The sequence below is a fragment of the Nansenia antarctica genome, assembly GCF_963989245.1.
Source record: "Nansenia antarctica genome assembly, chromosome: 5".
Taxonomy (NCBI): Eukaryota; Metazoa; Chordata; class Actinopteri; order Argentiniformes; family Microstomatidae; genus Nansenia; species Nansenia antarctica.
The window spans coordinates 45,061,951-45,084,683 of NC_137690.1; the positions used below are offsets into that span (position 1 = coordinate 45,061,951).

Consider the following 22,733-nt stretch of genomic DNA (forward strand, 5'->3'; position numbering starts at 1 on the left):
ATAAAAGAATCCCTCAATTGAGCAAACATAGAAGACAAGCTTGCATACAAATATGTTTATGTACAAAAACAAATGAACCCAATGGACATTATGTCAACCTGAGTGAAAACAGTTGCAAGTACTTCACAGATACGTACATGGAAAACACTCTCACTAAAGTGAGAGTCTGGGTGGAAGTGCAATGACTGAATGCACTGGCCGAGTCTTTGGAATGTTCTTCTTTTGGTACTGCTCTCATTGGCTTGTTATACTCTCTATTACCTCTTTTTTTCCTGACTAAGGGAAAGCAGACATTATTTGGCGATAACTTTCTTGCGAAATGTTCTCTGCACCACCAAATCACAAACTTTGAGGACACCCCCCCCACAATGTCACTCCCTCTTTCTTGTCTCACCGACTTCCCCTCCATGTCTATTCTCCTCTACTCTCCTTCTGTTTGTTCTCCCCTAACCCTAACCCTACTCTCCTTCTGTCTTTACCAGGGGACCATTAAAGAGGTGCACCACGCTGGCCCTCTCCTGATAGGCCGAGGGAGTGTTGTGTAATGCCGGGCAGGCGGTGGGGGAGAGGGAGAGGCCCGGGGCGAGGGCAGGGGAGAGAGCCCGGACGAGGGCCTTGAGCAGCAGGGAGGCTTCCTCCTCACCCTCCCGGGGCTCCAGGCTGCGAGCCGCCCAGCGCTCCACCGCCGCCTTCACCTGGGCCGCCCCCGCCCCTTCGGAGAGCGTGTCGGCCTCTTGGCTGACGTCGAAGCGCTCCACCAGCTCACGGACGCGGCCGTGGCCGTCGCCATTCCCGTCGCCGTTCCTGTTGGCCACGGGGCAGCAGCTGCGCTGGTGGAGGCGTAGGGTGAAGCGGTGCAGGAAGGTGTGGACGCAAAGCGGGCAGCGGTGGGGGCCGTGGCGGGGGCCGTGGCGGGGGCCGTGGAGGCGGCGGTGCAGCTTCAGGTGGATGTACTGGGTGAACCTGGCGCCACACAGCCTGCACTGGTAGGGCTTCTCACCAGAGTGGAGACGCAGGTGGGTCTTCAGGTTGCTGGTGCTGCTGAAACACTTGAGACACACCTGCATGGAGGGAAGGAACCAGGGAAAGGTAAGAGAGGTTAGATCAGATCAGATCAGCTCAGAACAGAAGTGCTTTTATTACATCCATGTACGGATACAAAGAGTAAACATTTTGGGTTCAGGTTAGGGCGTAGTGATAGGGATATCAATAGAAGGGAGATTTGATGGTTGTGATATTATCGCAACAGTGCTGATGGCTTTCTTCCATTGTCCTGTCTTCCAGACAAGGCCCTGGTATTGTGTGTCAGCAGGGTATGATCCTGGACTGGTTGTTTTCAGCAGTAGATTACATCGCAGAAGTGATCCGTGAAACAAACAGCAGGATGGATGCCATTATGAATGAATGGTCTTTATTGTCATTGCTATAGTACAGGTACCAAACAACGAAATTTGGGAGGGGTGGCTCCCCTGGTGCTAGGAAAAAAAAACAAAAAAACCCCTAAAAAAACAAGAAGGGAAAGGAGCTGGTTTACATAAATAAAGGCTATGTACACTATCCACTATACTACTGTATACTGTACAGATAAAACGACTAGGGTTGTCATATTGCACATAGTGTTATTGCACATTCATTTAAAGTGTCGCAGTTTGCAGGCTTGAAATGTACACATTTGTGCCTCAGCACTACACCTGATTTTTCAATCCAGCAGCTGCCATCAATCCGTCCAGACTGTCCAGGGCCCAGAACCTAGGTCTTTGCTGTGTTCAGGGCCTGGATGGCCCTGGGGTAGAAGCTGAGCTTCAGTCTGTTTGTCCTTGCGGCCATGGTCCTGTACCGCCTTTTCGAGGGCAGCCGGGCAAAGTGTTCGTACCCAGGGTGGGATGGGTCTCTGGAGATCTTGGAGGCCTTCCTGAGGCAGCGTGTGTTGTACAGCTCTTCCAGAGAGGGGAGGGGGGCGCCGGTGATCTTCTGGGCTGTTCTCACGACTCTCTGTAGCGCATTTCTCTCTACGGCTGTGCAGCTGGAGAACCAGTTGCAGCTGCAGTAGGTGAGGATGCTCTCCACTGCGCAGCGGTAGAAGGCCACCAGTATCTCCTGCTTGTTGTGTTCCTTCCTGAGGACTCTCAGGAAGTAGAGCCGCTGTTGTGCCTTCTTGATGATGGCTGCTGTGTTTTTCTTCCAGGACAGGTCATCCTGTATGTGCACCCCCAGGAATCGGAGGGTTGAGACTCTCTCCACGCTCTCTCCGTCGATGAGCAGGGGCTGGACCTCAGATTTTTTCCTCCTGAAGTCCACGATGATTTCCTGGGTCTTTGACTGGTTCAGCAGCAGGTTGTTAACCTTGCACAGCTTGCTCAGCTGCTCTACCTCATCCCTGTACGCCGCCTCGTCCCCCCCTGAGATGCAGCCCACCACGGTGGTGTCGTCTGCAAACTTTACGATGGAGTTGCTGGGGTGGACGGGGGTGAAGTCGTAGGTGTAGAGTAGGGATGTCCCGATCCGATACTGATATCGGATATCGCCGCGATATTGGTCCTGAATGCTGGATCGCGGATCGCACCAGAAAAAAAGGCTCCGATCCGCGTGCCCGATCTGGCGTGTCACTCAAGTGACGACAACAGTAGTAGCCAGTGGTCACGTGCATGACCAGGGCTCGATAGTGCGACTGACTACTGTCATGCGCAGTCAAACTTATGTGTATAAGCGATGAGGGAATGAAAACAGTGAACAGAAACGCGTGTCACAGAAATGCTTCACGCGAGTCCTATATGCGCTTAAAATGCGCATAAAGTTCGTAGCGCTGTGTGCTTCCGGTTTCATTACAAAGAGGTTAACCCTATATGTGCCTGACGTCTAACAACATTCAAATGACTCTAACTTCATATTTTTTCGGATTTCAATGTATGACACATCATTTGAAAGCTTATGATCTGTAGTTCCAATCCACAACACGTCGCATTTGTTGCTTTAATAAAGGCTGGCAGTCTTTAATTTAACTGTTGTTGGTGTGGACTATATACTGGGGAGGTATTTGTTATTATTCAGGGCTCAAAAACTTTATACAAATATCGGATCGGTATCGGTATCGCAGATACCCGAAGCCCAGGTATCGGTATCGGTATCGGTAGTGAAAAAGTGGGATCGGGACATCCCTAGTGTAGAGGTTGTAGAGGATGGGGCTTAGCACGCAGCCCTGGGGGGACCCAGTGCTGAGTCTGAGGGCTGTGGAGGTGTGGGAGCCCACCCGCACCCTCTGGGGGCGGTCGGACAGGAAGTCCTTGATCCATGCACATATAGAGTGTGATAGACCCAGGTCTAGTAGTTTGGTCACTAGCCTGTCTGGAAGGATGGTGTTGAAGGCAGAGCTGAAGTCCACAAAGAGCAGTCTCGCGTAGCTGTTTCCCCTCTCCAGGTGGGATAGAGTGGAGTGGAGAGTCGTCGCGATGGCGTCCTCTGTGGACCTGTGGGCTCTGTAGGCGAACTGGTATGGATCCAGGTTGGGCGGGAGGCGTGTGACTATGTGGGCCCGGACTAGTTTCTCGAAGCACTTCATGATGATTGGTGTGAGTGCCACCGGGCGGTAGTCGTTTAGGCAGCTCACCGTGCTTTTCTTCGGGACTGGGATGATAGTTGAGGTTTTCAGGCAGGGTGGGATGGTGGCCTGGGACAGGGACTGGTTGAAGATGTTGGTGAAAACCCCGGCCAGCTGGTCGGCGCAGTCCCTCAGCACTCGTCCCAGGACGCCATCCGGCCCTGAGGCTTTCCTGGGGTCCACCGCCTTCAGCACGCGTCTCACTTCATGCTCTGTGAGGGTGGAGAGAGTGGTGTTTGTGTTGTGGTTACCTCCGTTCGCCCCTCGTCGAACCGGGCGTAGAAGGAGTTCAGCTTTTCCGCCAGCAGGGGGTCGTCCTCTGCGGCTGTGAGCCTGTTGGCTCTGAAGTTTGTCATGTGCTGAACCCCCTGCCACACCCGCCTGGAGTCGTTGCTCAGGAAGCATTCCTCAATCTTCTCTCTGTGGTCTGCCTTGGCCTCCCGGATGCCGCGCTTTAGTGGTGCTGTACAGCAGTGTGCCCTGCCCTGCGAAGAAGGCGTTGTCCCTCTCATTGATCAGTTTTTGGACCTTCCCAGTCATCCATGGCTTCGTGTTGGGGTAGACCCGGACCCGTTTGTCCACGGTGACTGAGTTGGTGCAGTTCACTATGTGGTTCAGAACCGACGACGTGAACTGTTCCAGGTCCTCATGCTCATTCCTGCCATGAGGTGTCATTTAGGCAGATCTGCAGTGGAGCGGACCCTGCTGGCCAGGTTCTGACAGTCTTAGTGGTGATGGGAGCACTTTTCCTCATGGTAGTGTAGGCTGGGATCAGGAGGATTGACACATGGTCAGACATGCCTAGATGAGCTAGCGGTCTAGCCTTGTAAGCAAGCTTGATGTTGGTGTATACCTTATCCAGTGTTTTTTCTCCTCTTGTTGCACATTTAACATGCTGATAGAACTTGGGAAGTACTACCTTCAGGTCAGCATGATTAAAGTCTCCGGCGATAATATGGACTGCCTGTGGGTCCGCGCTTTGTTCACCACTGATGACGTCATATAGCCGCGCCAATGCTAAGCTACCATCCGCGGTTGGCGCAATGTAAATGTACATTGGCGTAATGTCCATGTAATGTACACTGTGTTGAATTTCATTATGACACGCGCATAGTTAGTGTTGAACAAAAGCACGGCGACTCCATACGTTACACACACACACATACACACACACACACACACACACACACACACACACACACACGCACACACACACACCGACGCACCTGGCACTCATGTGGTTTTTCTCCGGTGTGGACCAGGTTGTGTTTCTGCAGGTGGGCCAGCTGGGTGAAGCTCTTCTGACAGAGATCACACTGGAAGGGCCTCTCTCCACTGTGAACCCTCAGGTGCACCTACACAAACATAGAACTAGGTCAACGGTGGACTCCACACACACACACACACACACACACACACACACACACACACAGATATGAACAGGCACAATGTTGGTCACCTAAAGAAGGATGCGATAGACACTCACCTTCAGATTAGACAGCTGTCCAAAGGTTTTGAGGCAGACGTTGCACTCATACTTAATCTTGCCGTTCTGTTTCTTAAGGGGGTAGGGCAGCGATCTGTACCCAGGGCCTGCAGGGGGCTTGCGGCTGCTCTTCGGGGAGGCCAGGCTGAGGTTCATGGCTTCATCGCAGCCTGATGGCGAGGGTTGGGCCATCTGCTGCTGGGAGCTGGGCTTGGGGAGAGGAGAGAGCTCAGGGGTAGCGGGAGCCCCACAAGGAGGCGACATATTCCGGAGACGCTCCTTCAACCCTCCGTGTGGAGGTGCTGGGTAGGGAAGAGACACCGGGAGCGCACCGGGTCGGCCCAGAGAGGGAAACGGATGTCCGTCGCTCCCCAGGTAGCTGCTGTACTGGACGGGTCCTAGCATCCCTGCGAAGGGTGGGGAGTATGGGGGGAGGAGGAGGCAGGGGTAGTGTGGGCTGTATCGGGGGAGAAGCTGGTAGGGGGGTTGGAGCGGTCTGGATGTGGAGTAGAGGGGGTAGGAAGATACTAAACCCTCTCGGTGGCCATAGAGGCCATGTAGATGGAGGGGGAGGTCTCGGTGTGGGGAGAGGGAGGTAAGGCGGACGTCAGCGAAGCCGTGCATGTGCATCGTACCCCAGTCGAGCTCTCTCTGCTCGGGCTGAGGGGAGGTGATGGTGTCCCGCTCCCTCAAGTCCTCCTCTTTATCCATCTTCTGGCTGAAGTCCATGACTTGGTCATCTGGTGTGTCAGGTGGGGTGTCCCTCTCCAACACCTCCACGTCAATCCTCTGCTCTCCTCCTTTGGGATTTCTCTCCTCCTTCATCGCCTCCTTGCTGAGCCAGGTCTGCTGAGGTAGGTGCTGCTTGGTGAACTCTGGCTCGTACATATCTCTGCTTATGTATTCTACGGAAGAACAGGCAGACACTAAATATCAGGCACAGTAGGTACATACAACTTGGAATCCTCCTGTTTGTGTATTTGTGATCCGTTCTTCATCACACCCTTAAGCCCAGTTCACATCTAGGATTCGCAACGCAACTCGAGTTGCAGCGGTCCGAATTACCCTGCAACGACCCTGTGACGGCAGCTGCAAGGCATCACCAGACATTTGACTTGTCAAGTCTCAGCAGAACGTCCCCTCGTTGGAATGTCTGCCAAGTTTTTTCTCTGCAACGTTCTAAAACTGACCCGTTGTGTTGAGAATCCTAGATGTGAACAGGGCTTTGGAGACGCACTCACACCTGCCCTGTCACTTGTTTATGGTAAACGATGATGCTTTCAGTTTTTAGATGACACTTCAAAGACTTTGAGTTTTTGTCACACATCATGCATAGCATGTGTGTGACAAAGGGTGTGTCATGGTGGAATGGTAAAACAATGATTGGTCCATGTTTCATTTTCAGACGTTCCTGTCCCAAGATGCTGACCACATGAGTATATTTCTCGTAAAGGACACAAAAGCAGGAAGAGAACAAATGAGTGTTATCGTGCCCATTAAGAAACAGCCATGTTTACACAGTATACATGATTATAATACGAGAGGAAGTATTATGTCATGCAGTGTTCCTCTTGTCAAAAGTAAAACAGCAAAGAGCTCTATACTGGGATTTCTTTATGGAACCATCTGCCTCTGCATATTAAGCAAAGCCAAAACAAAGCCACCTTTTTTTGGGGGGGGGAACTTAGTTTTTATTTCAGTTTCAGCAACTCAAGCCATCTTTAAAACAAATATGTATATATATATATATATATATATATATTACATATTTATTGGGAGAACTAATGGCTCACCCTTAAGAAAGAGTGGGTGTTTCCGTTTTGTTTTGTTTCACTTTATGTTTCCATGTTGTGTGTTTTTTATGCTGTGTTCTTATACAGTTTTTTATGCTGTTTTATGAAGTGTGATGTTTTGTTTTATTCATTTTATGTTTTATGCTGTGTGATGTTTTGTTTTATTCATTTTATGTTTCCATTAGGGATGTCCCGATCCCATTTTTTCACTACCGATACTGATACCTGGGCTTCAGGTATCACCGATACCGATCCGATATTTGTATTTATTGTTTTACTCCTGAATAATAACAAATACTTTTCCAGTATAGTCCACAACAACAGTTGGCTATTAAAGACTGCCAGCCTTTATTCAAGCAACAAAAACAGTACTCTGCAGTACTCAGTGACCAACTGGTTTACAGTTAAAACTATTTAAACAGCAGCATGTAGCATTGTAGAAAAAATAGAGTTACTATCTGATTTCTAGTTTTAGTGCCTTCAGGTTTTTATTCTATTTATCTTGTAGCCTAGTGACGCCTGCTGGTGAGACCAGAAACCAGTCGCAGAATTGAAGGGGTGTCAACAATATCTGGTTTTCGTTTTTTTTCATAACAGGCAACTTGAAGTTTCAAAGTACCGAGTCGATATAATAAAAAACAGTTTAACGATCACTAAATAGTTATAATCTGTGGATTGGATTAACTGTTCTCGTTTGCCGCAGGCTACCGGTAAGTGATAATGACTTGTAAACATACCTTCGTTTTAGGACGTGTTCAAAAGCAAGGACTGTGTGTTCATCTAATTATGTGTAGTTATGTGTTTTTTGCACATTCACATATGTTCTCTCAGCATGTTGTGATGATATAAAAACGCAGTTAGACGTTCCTAGCGATGTTCCACTGATAGCCGCTAGCTGTTAGCAGCGTTTGTTGTTGTTGTTTGATCAGTCACTTTTCTCCTGTCGTATTCCCATTCGGTGCACCAACATTCAGATACTCGTGTCGTCTTGAATTTTTTTCCTATTTCAATGTATGACGCATCATTTGAAAGCTTACCATCTGTAGTTTCATATAAATAACCGAAAAATTACTTAAGCAAATGGTTTATGATTTCACCAGCTGGCATCATGACATTGTCAGACTCATTACACACAGGTAGCTACTAGCCAACTCTCATGCACGTGACCACTGACTACTACTGTTGTCATCACGTAAGTGACACGCCAGATCGGGCACGCAGATCGCAGCCTATTTTTTTTCTGGTGCGATCTGCGATCCAGCATTCAGGACCAATATCGCAGCGATATGCGATATCAATAAAGGATCGGGACATCCCTAGTTTCCATCGATGACCACTTTGGAAATAAGTGTTTTAAATAATGCTTTCAAGTACTATCCTCTGGACATTACTTAGTGTCATGATGCATACATTATTCTATTGTAAATTCCTAATAAAAATCAATTCAAAAAAGTTTGAATGCCAGTGTCATTTTTGCAGTTAATGTTTCTGGAACCCAATGATATAAAGGAATTGTGGAGTTCCCAAGTGTAAGTAGACCTGTTCTTTAAAAAAAAAGAAGCTAATTCATGTGAGGTACACAGGGCAAACAAAGTAAAGGGTCAGCAGGTGACTGTGGTAGTAATGATACTGTGAGAGGGCAGTGACTCATTTAAGATTACACTTACACACAACACACACACACACAAACCAAGTGAGTACACAGCAACATGGAGGAACTCACTGTGCTTGAGCTCCTCTCCTGGTTGGCTACACAGTCTGCGGGCGAACTCCTGGCTGTACCACACCAGCAGCTCCTGTCTGGGCTCCACCGAGCGAATGGTGTAGAAGTAGACGTCGTGGACGTTCTGGCAGGCCACCAGGTTCTGGTCGGAGAGCGAGTGAGTCGGGTTGACGAAGCGCATCCAGTTGCTCCCGTGGACGTTGTAGCCGTCGATGAAGTGGTGGAGCTGCTCACCGTTATAGATCTGAGAGGAGAGGGGGATGACGTCACACACACACACACTCCACACACACTTATATGTGACACGTTCTATTGTTTTGGTCCTCATATTGGCAACCAATCAAAATGTTCAGACTTTTCTTTTGAAACTACGAAAGTACGTTTCAACGTTGTTGAGAATCACAACACAGACCCGCTAGTCAAGCCAAAATACTGCAATGCAATGGATTGGATTAGTAATCCCCACTGCTACCTAGTTAACTATAACACTTACTTAAAATTGTTAGCAGGCTCACAAAACAAGCTGTGTTAGTTGACTAGCGATATTTACATTTTTTCTAAAGAACAGTCCGATCAGCGTATTTACATTTTTTCTAAAGAACAGTCCGATCATTATATCAGATCCCCATATGAGGACTATTAGAATGTGTCACATATAGTAAGCACAAGTATAAATAATACAGACCTCAACACATGAGAGGAATTTCAACACTTTGAAATTGACTGTTCTACTGTATACTTGTCTTGGCAAACTCAACAAGAAACCAAATACATTACCATTCCGTCACAAACAAGGAAAAAGAGCCCAATTTCCCCTCCCTAGAGAAACTCAGCCATCCCAACATGGGTTTGGCTCCCATTCCCCCCAGAGGAGAAACATGAGATGACAGTCATGGCCTGCACAGCTGAAATCAATTCACTAATCACCCAGCAGCTCACCTGAACAATCACCACTCCCTGCAGTCCCACAGTGGAGGATTCAGTTCAACAAACACACTGTGGTAGGAACATGTGCTATTGCAGTGCTGTGCTCAAACCAACTGTTTGCAGAGACCAGAGTGGCTGACGGTGAGATGACTTGGATGTGTGCTGTTGGGTGTTTGATATCAAGTTCAGTTCATGGTGAAGTTAAAGGGGCGGTACATAATTTTGGAATGTTTTATTGCATTGTAAATTCTTTCATATTGTTTCTTAGCCGCTATATTTTGTGTTTATACCTTTTCAAGGTTTTTCACCTACTACTACTGCTAAACTTATAAATCTGATGAAAAAGAGACAAAATTAAGTCCAAAATAAAATGAGAAAGATAATTACTGTCTGGTCATTGGATGCAGAAAGAGTGGAGTCCCAGTGAAACTCTGGTCAAACGGTCAAAGCCCTTTCAAGTTAGGGGAAGCACAGAAAACCAAAGATAACTTGACAGTGAAAAACCGCTCTCCAACTGGACAACCAGGAAACGGAGACCGGTGAATTGGAAAACCAGGATTCTCAAGCCAGCAAACTGAAACAGCAGGAGCAGCAAATTGGGACCCTGGACATCCAAGTTCACATTCAACTAAATCATCACAAGGCCTCACTCAAACCATCGCCTGCAACCAACTCCAAATATGGCCACTGTTGAGCAGCTCAAGACGGAGAGAACGACAGCAAAAGCAGCATTCACTCGTCTGGTCAACAGCATTACCAGGAACCATGAGGACACATCTGAGGAGGAACTCAGAGACAATTTCAAGGCACTCACAACAGCAGCTGACAAAGTCATGGAAGCCAATGACAATGTGAAGGCCAAACTTCACACAAAGGCAAAGGCAGAGGGAGAGACTGAGCTGACCGCAGTGCAAACTGCCGATCTGCCGAAGACTGCGACTGAGTGTGTGTTGAAGCTGAAGAGAGTTAAAAGTCTACTCCAGACGGCCCTGTGGGACAACTTTGGAGCTGATGAAATGTCCATAATTCTACAGGCAGCAGAGCAGCAGTGCAGGCGCACTACTGCGGTGGAAGCCAGTGAGGAGGATATGAACCAGGAGGGTTATGAATTCATGCTTAACCACCTGGAAGGACTGGTGAAGACAGCGAAGGAGGTGCACAAACGGTGGAAACAGTGGATCCCTGAAGAAGAGGGACGAATCCAGAATAACTTAAAAGATCTGGAACTTCAGGCCATCAATCTGGTTTCCAAGAAGGCTGACTTCATACAGAAGAGGATAAAGGACGAAGCCAGAAGACAACCGATTGCGCCCAGTCATCCTGTGCCAACCATCAAACTGAAACCAACGGCCCTTCCCAAGTTCACTGGCAACAAACGTGACTTCCACAGGTGGAGAAAGGACTGGGAAGCACTCCAGAGGCAGGGTGAACCGACTGGTTCCAAGGAGGTGAAGAAGGCCCAATTACTGGACAGTATTGATGACAAGATCATGAGAGACCTTCGCCTCACTACTCACAGTGCTGCTGATGACATCTTCCGTGTTCTGGAGAACCGCTATGGCAATCGGACATCCATTGCTATTGAAATAGTGGAGGAGCTGCAGGGCATGACACCCGTCAGAAGTAACCAACCACTGAGAGTCGTGGAACTAATCCAAGCTGTGGAGAAGGCGCTTCGAGATCTGATTGAGCTTGGAGACACTGGTGCTATAAAAAACCCTCTGGTGACCAAGTCCATCGAGGGAAAACTCCCAGAATCCCTCAAAAAGGAATGGCTTGTCTATGCGGCAAGAAATGCCGTGACTCCAGGCAACCGGTTCGACAGCCTGTTGACATTTCTCAAAGAGCAAGAAAGCATATATGAGCAGCTTGAACAACTGAGGGATGAAGAACCAAGCAGGAGAGAGACCAAGTTTGAGCCAAGACAGGCCAGAACAAAATCCACCAAGGCAGGCGACGAACACACTGGATGTGTTGTCTGTGGAGATGGGAAACACAGGGAGAAGCTCTACTTCTGCATGCAGTTCCGGTCACTGAAGCTAGCAGAAAAGAAGGCTGCAGCTAAGAAGTTGGGAGCATGCAAGAGATGTCTTGAAGTTCATGATGACAGTTCATACTGCAGAGATTACTTCCTGTGCACCAGCCATGCCTGCAAGGATGAACATGCTCCTGAGCATCACTTTTATCTCTGTCCTAACAAGAAGAATAACTCATCACAGAAAAAGAGCGGACCTGGTTCAGAGGATGTGAAAAGCAGGAGAAAGTACACAGAGGAACAAGAGGGGTTTGTAAGGAAGCTTTCCCCAGAGCTGGCAAAACAGTTTCATGATGTGTTCTCAAATGCTACATCAAAGGCTTTCAGCACCACAAAGGAGCAACCAGGCCTTCTAGTGGAGAGTGGATTGCAGGAGCTGCCAGTGATCATGATGCTTCTGGAGGTCACAGCAAATGCTGGAGAAAAGGTTGGAACATTAATCGACCTGGCGTCTGACACTAATTATATTACTCACAAGGCCGCAGTTAAACTGAACCTCAGGAGTGAAGACATCACTCTCATTGTCCATGGTGTTGGAGGAATGAAGACCATTGTGGAGACAAAGCGGTACCTCTTGAAGATCAGGGTGAAAACTCCCAAAGGCACTCTGAAATCACACCAATTGGTATGTTATGGTCTTGACAGTATTGCAGACATCCACAAAAGTGTTGATCCCAAACGGCTCCAGAAACTCTTTCCAGACATCCCACTTGGAGAGCTGACAAGGCCCGGTGAAATCAATCTGCTCATAAGCCACAGAGAAGGCCAGCTAGCACCTCAAAGGATCAAAGTTGTTGGAGACCTTGTGCTGTGGGATGGACCACTGGGGATGACGGTGGGAGGGAGTCATCCTGAGCTCTTCGAAGACCTCACCGTGTCAGCCCACATGTCCAAAGCACATTTCGCAAGATCATTGAGAACTGCTTCTGTGAGGTATGAGGAACTCACTGGCCCTGTTTCAAAGAAACATCCCAACACTCAAGTTCACGCCACGCTCCAGAAGTCAAGCACTTCAACCACCAACCGGGACTTCCTAGAGTGGTGGAAATGGGACAGTATCGGCGCAGCATGTGATCCAAAGTGTGGAGGCTGCCGCTGTGGAAAATGTCAACCCGGCGGCAAAGAAATGACTCTTGCAGAGGAGAGAGAGCTTGAAGTGGTAAGGAACGGTCTCACCTATGTCACCGAAGACAACCACAGCAAGGAGCCACACTGGCATGCCAGGTATCCTTGGGTGGAAGACCCGGTCTCCCTACCGAACAACAAGAGAACAGTTGAGGCTACATTTCTCAGAACAGAAAAGCGACTAGCCAAAACACCTGAATGGAAAGTGGCATACGCTGCACAGGTGCATGACATGGTCGGTCGAAGAGCTGCGCTCAAACTGCCTAAAGACACCATCACCAACTGGGATGGACCAGTTTGGTACCTCAGTCACCTCATTGCCCCTAACCCACACTCTGTCACAACTCCGGTAAGAATCGTCTGGAACAGCAGCCAAAGATGCAGAGGTGTGAGCATGAACGACCTGCTGACAGGTTCCTCTGGCGAGACGCTGAGGATGAAGGGCTGGGAGAATATGCAATCACAAGAGTGAACATTGGAGACAAACCAGCAGGGTGCATCGCGCAACTGGCAATGCGTGAAACTGCTAACCTCCCTCTCTTTGCCCATCTTGAAGAGGAGCGTCTAGTGATTCACAATGACAGCTACGTTGATGACATCCTCACTTCTCACAACAACCCAGACCAGCTAAAGATCATCACAGCCAATGTGGAGAGGATCCTGAGGGCTGGAGGTTTTGAGCTAAAGCCATGGGTCCTTTCTGGGCAAAGTGGGAGGAAGGAGCACACTGGTGAAGAGGAAAGGACAAAGGCAACGACCATGGTCTTACCAAACCAGATGTGTGATGATGACAACAAGGCGCTTGGCCTGGGCTACAGAGTCGAGGAAGATAAGCTCCACGTCATGATCGGAATCAACTTCTCAAAGAGAAAGCAAAAGATGAGACTGGGTGAAGACCTTCAGCAAGAGGAAATCAGAACCCAGACACCAAACCCTCTGACACGAAGAGAACTTCTCAGTCAAGTGTCAGCACTTTATGACCCAGTTGGCCTAGTAACTCCTGCCAAGCAGAAGGGAGCTATTCTGGTACGGAGAGCGTTCCAAGAGGCTAAAGCTGAAAGCGGTCCGGTCAAGGACACATGGGACATTGCACTCTCAGATGGCCTCAGAGGAGATGCAATCAACCTGTTCGAGGAGTACCATCAACTCAGCAAGGTCACATTCAACAGAGCTCTAACCCCCAAAGGCTTCACTACTGAACCACCATGGGCAATCACGTTCTCTGATGGAAGTGAGCATGCCTATGGAGCAGTGATGTACCTAAGATGGACCACAGACCAGGGTTCCATCATCAGATTGGTGGAATCCAAGGCAAAGCCAACTCCCTTGGACCACAAAGGTGATGCTGTCAAAGCAGAGATGTGTGGAGCAGTGTTCGCCTCTCGGCTAAGGAAGTTCTTCGAGCGGCACAGCCGAATCCAAGTTGGAAGGTGGTTTCACTTGGTCGACAGTCAAACAGTCCTTGGGGCAATACAGCGAGAAAGCTATGGCTACCAAACATTCTTTGCCAATAGGATTGGAGAGATTCAAAGCAGCACAGCAGTTCAGGACTGGTGGTGGATCCCTGGGTCTCAAAACATTGCTGATGGGATTACCAGAGGAGCAAGCCCTCAGGATCTGGATGAACATTCAGAGTGGCAAAATGGACCCAAGTTCCTGAGTCTGCCAGAAAGTGAGTGGCAAACCAAATCGGCTAAGGAACTAGCAACCACCGCCAGAGAAAGCATCAACAAGTTGCAGAGGAAAGCATTTGCTGCTGTGTTGACAAGGGCCCAGGCTCTGAAACAGTCCCCGGAAAAGAAAGAGCCCTCATGGAATCAGAACCAAATCCAGATGGAATAGGGGAGACCGCCAAGAAGGTCAGTTGTTCAAGATCTTCTGGACGTCAAACGGTTCAGTGTTCTGACCAGACTGGTCAAAACAGTTGCAATGGTCTGGAGAGCAGCAAAAAGGTTCCATGGACGAGATCAGGCCTTGGACAGCCCAAAGTGGGAGGCAGTCTCCTCAGGAGGAGCCATCTCTGTACAAGAGAGAGAAGATGCCCTTAGAGAAAATGTTCTTGCAGCACAAGAGGGAGCAATCTTTCCAAACTCCACCACTGACAGGCTGGTGGTCTACAAAGACCAGGACTCTGTACTGTTGGTCCTACTACCTGCTGAGGAACAGAAATAAACCTTGGCAGAACCACAACTCCAACGTCCCAGTGCCCTTACAGTTTGCCTACAGTCGGCGATCTTCCCGGTAATCCATGGAAAGATCGAGTGGGAGGTGTCTTGGCAAACTCAACAAGAAACCAAATACATTACCATTCCGTCACAAACAAGGAAAAAGAGCCCAATTTCCCCTCCCTAGAGAAACTCAGCCATCCCAACATGGGTTTGGCTCCCATTCCCCCCAGAGGAGAAACATGAGATGACAGTCATGGCCTGCACAGCTGAAATCAATTCACTAATCACCCAGCAGCTCACCTGAACAATCACCACTCCCTGTAGTCTGCAGTCCCACAGTGGAGGATTCAGTTCAACAAACACACTGTGGTAGGAACATGTGCTATTGCAGTGCTGTGCTCAAACCAACTGTTTGCAGAGACCAGAGTGGCTGACGGTGAGATGACTTGGATGTGTGCTGTTGGGTGTTTGATATCAAGTTCAGTTCATGGTGAAGTTAAAGGGGCGGTACATAATTTTGGAATGTTTTATTGCATTGTAAATTCTTTCATATTGTTTCTTAGCCGCTATATTTTGTGTTTATACCTTTTCAAGGTTTTTCACCTACTACTACTGCTAAACTTACTGTCTGGTCATTGGATGCAGAAAGAGTGGAGTCCCAGTGAAACTCTGGTCAAACGGTCAAAGCCCTTTCAAGTTAGGGGAAGCACAAAACCAAAGATAACTTGACAATACTGTTCATGGTCCGAAGATCAAATAAAGGTAGGACTGCAGTATCATAAAAAAGCATAGTATTCTAAAAATAACAATTACCTTTCTTCCTTCCACTAACCTGACATTAACCTGACATTAACCTGACGTTAACCTGACGTTAACCTGACATTAACCTGACATTAACCTGACATTAACCTGACGTTAACCTGACATTAACCTGACATTAACCTGACATTAACCTGACGTTAACATTCACTCTTGCCCCAAGACTCAACATACTGACACGCTGCCAATTGATAATCAGTGATATAGTCCATAAACACAGATATAAATCGATAAACAGATGTATAGAAAGTATAGAAAGCATAGTTCACCTCTGCCATGTACAGTAACGTTTTCTATATCCTCTTCTAATATGAGCTTGTAATGTTCCACCTGTTTTGGATGCTCAATGTACGTGTGTGTCCTGTGTCCTTCTGTGTGTTCCTGGGTTAATGCGAATGGTGTGAAATCTGCGTTATAATTACACACTGACAGGGGCGGGCCGAACTAGGGTGTTTACAAACAGTGTATTCTCTCTTTCTGTTTCTTTCTACTTTTTTTATCACTCTATCTCTCTCTCTCTCCCTTTTTTTCTGTCTCAATGGGAATTTCTCCTACACACACACACACACACACACACACAAACACATGCACACCTACACACACACACACACACACACACACACACACACACAGGATGAGGGATTGCACACTCACACTCCACACCTGAACTCGTGAGAGTGTTGACACATTTCATGAGCGAGTCACACTTTCACTTTCGCAGTGGTGGAAATTAACAGGAACTGGGTTTAAAGGAAATACCGCAAGGAAAAAAAATAAAGAAAACTCCTAAATGACACAAGCTACTGTGCTGGGAGGAGGAGGAGAAAGAAGAGGGAGAGAGAGAGAGAGATCACGGAAGTTGAATAGGACTTTGAGTGCTGGGAAGTCTGCTGTAATGACCGTGAACCACATTGATGTTTCTTGCATGAAAGATCCATATCTTTCTCAACATTTTGACAGAAACCGCAGCACACCACTGCACTCAGTGTGTGGAAGGCATTTTTGTTTCGCTAATGCGGTTTAAGTCACCGTCTCGATGTGAAACTGTTTGACCATTTTTTGCTTTTTCAGCTCAGAATAACCAAAACACATTCTAGGCCAAATTCCAAAGTCTCAGTTCCTGTCTCCTTCAAAAGACACTTCCCATAAGTTGTTGTTGCGCAATAACATTGAGACTTTCCCACTAAGAATCAATAGTATCCATATATGAATGTGTGTTGATGAGTCTACACAGTAGGGATTTATATGTCAGTAAAGTACTGTATTTTCCGGACTATAAGTCGCCCCCAGAGTATAAGTCGCACCAGTCAAAAAAATCGTGATGAAGAGGGGGAAAACATATATAAGTCGCACTGGACTATAAGTCGCATTTATTTAGAAATGTATTTCACAAACTCCAAGACCAAGAACAGACATTTAATCTGGAAAAGCAAGTTATTCAACTACACAATAGCACACAGAACAACAGGCTGAATAGGTGTCCGGTATGTTAACGTAACACATTAACAGTTATTCAGCTACACAATAGCATAAAGAACATACCTGGGAGGCTGAATAGGCTAAATTAACATAACAAGCCAGAGAGTCCGACAAGCAAGTTACCGGTAAGCAAGTTTACCAAGCTCCCGTTAATTTCTTCAGCGGTACAGGAGCAGCATATAGTTGTCACAAGCCCAGAGCGCCCTCTCGCGGTTGTAGACGGTAATGTTTACTCCTTGGTTCATGTCAGTCAGTATGAAATTATATATATTTTGATATATAAGTCGTACCTGACTATAAGTCGCAGGACCAGTCAAACTATGAAAACATTTTGACTTATAGTCCGGAAAATACGGTATATCGCTTCACACATGAGTTTGAGGATGTAAGTGTTAATCCTCCATCCCCAGAACTAGAACTCACTAACTAGTGACTCACCCTCCAGAAGTACTTCCTGTTGGCCTGTTTGGGGACGCTGTCTTTGGTGTAGATCTGACCCTGCAGGGGCCCGAAGCGAGTGCCTTGGGGGATGTACTCTTTGCTGAACACACCGGTCACCTGCGAAACAATTCAATATTCACAAATCAATGCATCGGTAGTCAAACAGCGGTGTCGGTCAATCTTCAAGACGACCTGAACATACCGAGCCAGACAGGAGCTCTTCTCACCCCCAAGGTGACCTACTTTCCTTGCTAACGAGTTAAACGAATGAGAGGAATTACACTTTCTCTGACCTGCTCCACTGACCTCCTGTCATAAACACAGAGAACGTCATGTACAGTGCCAGTCAAAAGTTTAGACACACCTTCTCATTCAATGGTTTTTCTTTATTTATATTTTGTACATTGTAGATTACTACTGAAGACATCACAATTATGAAAGAACACATATGGAAATATGTAGTAAACAAAAAAGTGTTAAACAAACCAGAATATGTTTAATATTTTAGATTCTTCAAAGTAGCCACCTTTTGCTTTTGTTGTGGTTTTCTCTCACGTATTCTAGAGAAGAGAATGCTGGGTGGTGTTCACAGTTTCTTTCCTGATTGAGAGAATGCCAAGAGTGTGCAAAGCTGTCATCAAAGCTAAAGGTGGCTATCACATTGTCACAAGTCTATTTTGATACCAGATGCCTCCCGTCGAGATCAGAGAGCTGGGACCAGGAAATTACAATCCTAAAATCCTCCCCATGAACACTGATGGGAATTGCGGACTGACTCTTGAGCTTTACTGGGATGTTGTAAAGTCCAGGGAGTCCTATCAGGCTAAAGCTGGGGGTCACTGTCATGGCAAGGAGCATCTGGGAGACGCTCCCATAGCGTGGCTTCTTAAAGGGCTTTGTTTTGAACCCCTTAACCCCCACAAAAGGAATTAGAATAGAGCCTGTCCCTTCACAATATACTGAAATGAGGACTTGGTTTTTGTAGCCAAGAATCACTTCCTTGTCGTCTAAAAGTGTACGTAGTTGGAAAGTTACCTTTTGAATATACTATCATTTAAAGTTTTCCTTCATGTTATATTGAGAGAGAGAGTGTGACAGAAGAATGAAGGAGGGAAAGGGAGGGAGGTGAGGCAGAGGAACTGTTGCATCGTCACAGAGGGTGAAGGGTGACAAGAATGAGTGTGACAGGGACATTGTGTGGTCCTGGAAATGCGTGACTAATGACTGCACAAAGCCAGTGCTTAATAAACTCTCAACCAGGTTTAGGGGACAGGGGGAAGGAGGGGAGGGGAGGGGAGGGGAGGTGGGGGGAGGGAGGGAGGGAGGGAGGGGAGTATCGCTCCTTGACTGGACCCACGCCATCACAGTATTATTGCCAAATGTTATTATGCTATGTATAGGCAAAGATGTCTAGATCAAAATAAAAGATATCTAGATAAAAAGAGTGGTTAGGGTTAGAGTTAGGTTTAGCTTAGAATGCTATGGTTATGGTAAGCGTAAGTTGGCAGGAGAAAGTATCAGCAAACATTAGCAACAAGAATTAACAAATAAAACCACTCTCAAAGCGCTTTTGTCAAAATTGTCCCAAAGCAGGTTCAAACCCATTTATGCCCTTCAACCACCAACCTACCAAAGCAGTCTTTGTTTTTTTATAATTAACCTACATCTTATAATGTGACAAATATAATTCTTCAGTTGTTATCAATAGCTGTGAGTGCTATGAACACCAATTTGCACCTGAGGATCCAGGGCCTCTCACCCACATCCTCCACTGCTCTACTCAGAGTCAGAATAGCTCTTCTTGCAGCCAAGAGAGGCAGCCTTGGATGATCCACCAAATGAAAGTTAATCATTGGAGCTTAACCTAGTTGCCCCCCACCCCCTTGACTCACCCCACGCCCCATCTGCCCTCTCTCAACACTGGCATGCTTCAGGGTGAGGGAGAGAGGTGGAAAGGGGAGGGAGTAGGGAGCGATACCCCTCCTCTCTTCAGATCAAATCAATTAATTCATCGATGTACACTAAGTTGTATGTGTGTGTTTTGAGCCATCTCTGGAATAAGAACCAGTTAACCATGTTTTACATTACATACTCAATTCATCTCAATGTTACTTTCTGTTACTATAAAATAACTGGATGAATCCTGAGAGAGAATGGTCCTACATGTGTGTACTTCTACAAGACAGGTCAGATCAGGTGTGTCCCGAAGACTGAGAACAAACAATGACACACACACACACACACACACACACACACACACACAAGGGATACTTTTTTTTTTTTTAAGAATTGTGAATTGAGAATTGTGTAAGAATTGTGCATTTCCCAGGCCAATCACTATTAGTCAAAGAGAACGATGGAGGTTTGCGGCTCTTTGCGGCTACTTGTCAGACTACTAAGAGTGTGTGTCTGGTGTGAGTGTGTCAGACGGGTTCATAACTTCTTCACTTCTCGCGTGCCTCTGCAGAAAAAGCACCCAAGAGAAGAAGAAAGAAGAGAAAGAAGAGGAAGAAGAGCTCACAGCTAAAGGAGGAACATGAGAGCATCTCTTCAGTTAGAGAAAGAAGGGAGTGTAGAATACAAACCACACAGAGTGTGAAGAATGACCAAATAGACCTGTGTCAAACAAATCTGTGGCCCAAGACAGGTTTACTTCTCATGAGGGGAGATTTGTAGCTTTCTTTCATGTTTTGGCACATACCTTCTCTAGTGAGTCACATGGACAGCAGTCAGTCAGCTGATTCTCTGACACACTAAGCATAACATATAGTGATCCTGACTCACCTCATGGGAGTCAGGAAACAAGAGAGGGAGGGATGGATTAAAGGAGGGAAGTGTTGATGCGATTACATTGCTAATGGGCTGGATCACCTGGTGGATGCAGAGCTGATGCCTGACCTTTCACTGTGTGTGTGTGTGTGTGTGTGTGTGTGTGTGTGTGTGTGTGTGTGTGTGTGTGTGTGTGTGTGTGTGTATGGTGAGGAGGCTTAGGCCCTTCTGAGTGAGGCAGCCATTATGACACACATCCACTAAAAATAGGACTGGAAGGAAATAGGAAATAGCCCTGGAAACTAGTCTGGCCCACGACCTGAAGCTGTCACTGACCCTTGCACTGTCCCAGACCTACTTTGGACACACATCGCACATTCATTACTCAGCAAAAAAAACTAAAAGGATTGTAACATTCAACAGGCATGAGTATGATGATGGTTAGCAAAATGATGTCTCACAATAAATGTCTTTACACACGTAGTTCAACAAAATGATGTCTCACACATTTCTTTACACACATACTTACCATCCCCTTGATTCAATACATTTGATATTTTGTTGTATCTTGTGGTACATATACTGTATATTGATCTCACTACACAGAAAACACTTGAATACTGTATACATAAACAGATAACAAGATTGGTATGATGTGATATGTACAGTACCAGTCAAGAGTTTGGACACACTTCCCCAGAATGGGAAAGTGTGTCCAAACCTTTGACTGGTACTGTATGTTGATGTTGGTACTGTAGTGTGTACCTCGTTGTCAGTGCTGTAGTGGAAGGTGAGGTTGCGGGGGATGGAGGTCATGGCTTTGGGTACGCCGAAGCAGGGGACGGACGTTTGGTCAGAGACGATGTAGGTGCAGTTGAGGGCGAAGTCTGCCTCCCCCCACTCACTCATGTCTCCTGGACTGGTCTCCAGCTTCATCATGTCTCCTGGACTGGTCTCCAGCTTCATCATGTCTCCTGGACTGGTCTCCAGCTTCATCATGTCTCCTGGACTGGTCTCCAGCTTCATCATGTCTCCTGGACTGGTCTCCAGCTTCATCATGTCTCCTGGACTGATCTCCAGCTTCATCATGTCTCCTGGACTGGTCTCCAGCTTCATCTCCTCTCTCTGTCCGTCACTATCTTCTCCTCAATGGACCAGGTAGGTTCGGTTTGGTTTGGGTTGCTTTGGTATTCAGGATTCTTTGGTTCACAACAGACTCTGCCCTTGTCTTTAGGTTGGCGGGTTAAAGCTTTGTGATCTGGAGGAAAGGTAAACAAAGAATGTTAAGGAGAGTGAGTGCCGTAGGCCTACCAGTACTGTTGCATTTTGTATTAAAAAAAAGTATTCATAGGTCAGAGAAGAAAAAAAAAGCATTAATAATAACAGTAACATGGAGTGACCTGTGACAGTGTGTTTCCTTTCACTTTATGATACAGTTGACTGTGAGGAAGACGCAAGTCAAAACGTCAGTCACCCTGTTCCTCTGCAATAAATGTGCAGACTGTATGAGTGCTCCGGTGTCTTACTTTGGGTAGTCTAATGGAAGTTCCCAGGTAATAGTTTTGCTATTATATTGTCCTCTACTGCTGAGCACCAAAACCCTCGGATCTTAAACTTGGCTGAAGTGCGTTGGACTTTACTTTTGGAACTTTAAGTCCTACTTGTTATTGGCAAAGGAAGATAATCCATAAGTTACCCAACTCTATCAGCTCAACATCTTCTCTGTACAGTACACAACTCTCTCATCACATTGACCCCCTGACTCTGACCCTGTTCTTCAAATGACCTGCAACAGTCACATGTTCAAAATGTACTTAGTCTTGTTTAACTGTCATTTAAAAGCAAAAGACATGAGTGTTACTGTCACAAGTGTTACTGTCTCATTTCAGTATAATTGTGTCAGCCAAAACACAGCAATAGTTTCAAACGTGATGTTTTAAGTGAAAGTGGCTTTATAATAAATTCAAACAACCTGTATTTAACATAACATTGAATAAATCTGAATCTGAACAAACCCTTCTGAAAAAAATATTTTTAATGAAGATCTTAAAAATGTTATCAAATATTCCAAATGCTTATCCTTTATTCATCAAATCGTCAAATGAAAAACTCCTTTCATAAACCCTGAGATCAAGTCTATTTAGTACCACCACAGCATCCAAATATAAGGAATCCAAATATCAGTCCACTTTCAGTATAATGATCCATTCCCTCATTGGGTAAAACATTCAGTTGACTTACTTTTCCACATTCATTCATCTGTTTGATCCTCATATCTGTGGGTAGGTCATGCCTTGCTCCCTCTCTCTTTTTCCCCATCACCAACTCTTCCACTGTCTTCTTTTCCCCTATTTCCAATGTCACTCTCTTTGT

General features: G+C 46.6%; 1 protein-coding gene across 1 annotated transcript; it reads right to left on the reverse strand.

Annotated features, from left to right (window-relative positions):
* Positions 1–458: 458 nt before the first annotated feature.
* On the reverse strand, positions 459–21,296 carry LOC308158042 (PR domain zinc finger protein 1-like; the record flags this gene model as incomplete). The annotated part of the gene is made up of 6 exons (XM_080531633.1): positions 459–1,061; positions 4,822–4,950; positions 5,082–5,986; positions 8,598–8,841; positions 17,589–17,708; positions 21,126–21,296. 6 exons carry the CDS (start codon positions 21,294–21,296, stop codon positions 459–461), a joined length of 2,172 nt encoding a protein of 723 aa, XP_080387759.1.
* Between the last annotated feature and the right edge of the window lie 1,437 nt (positions 21,297–22,733).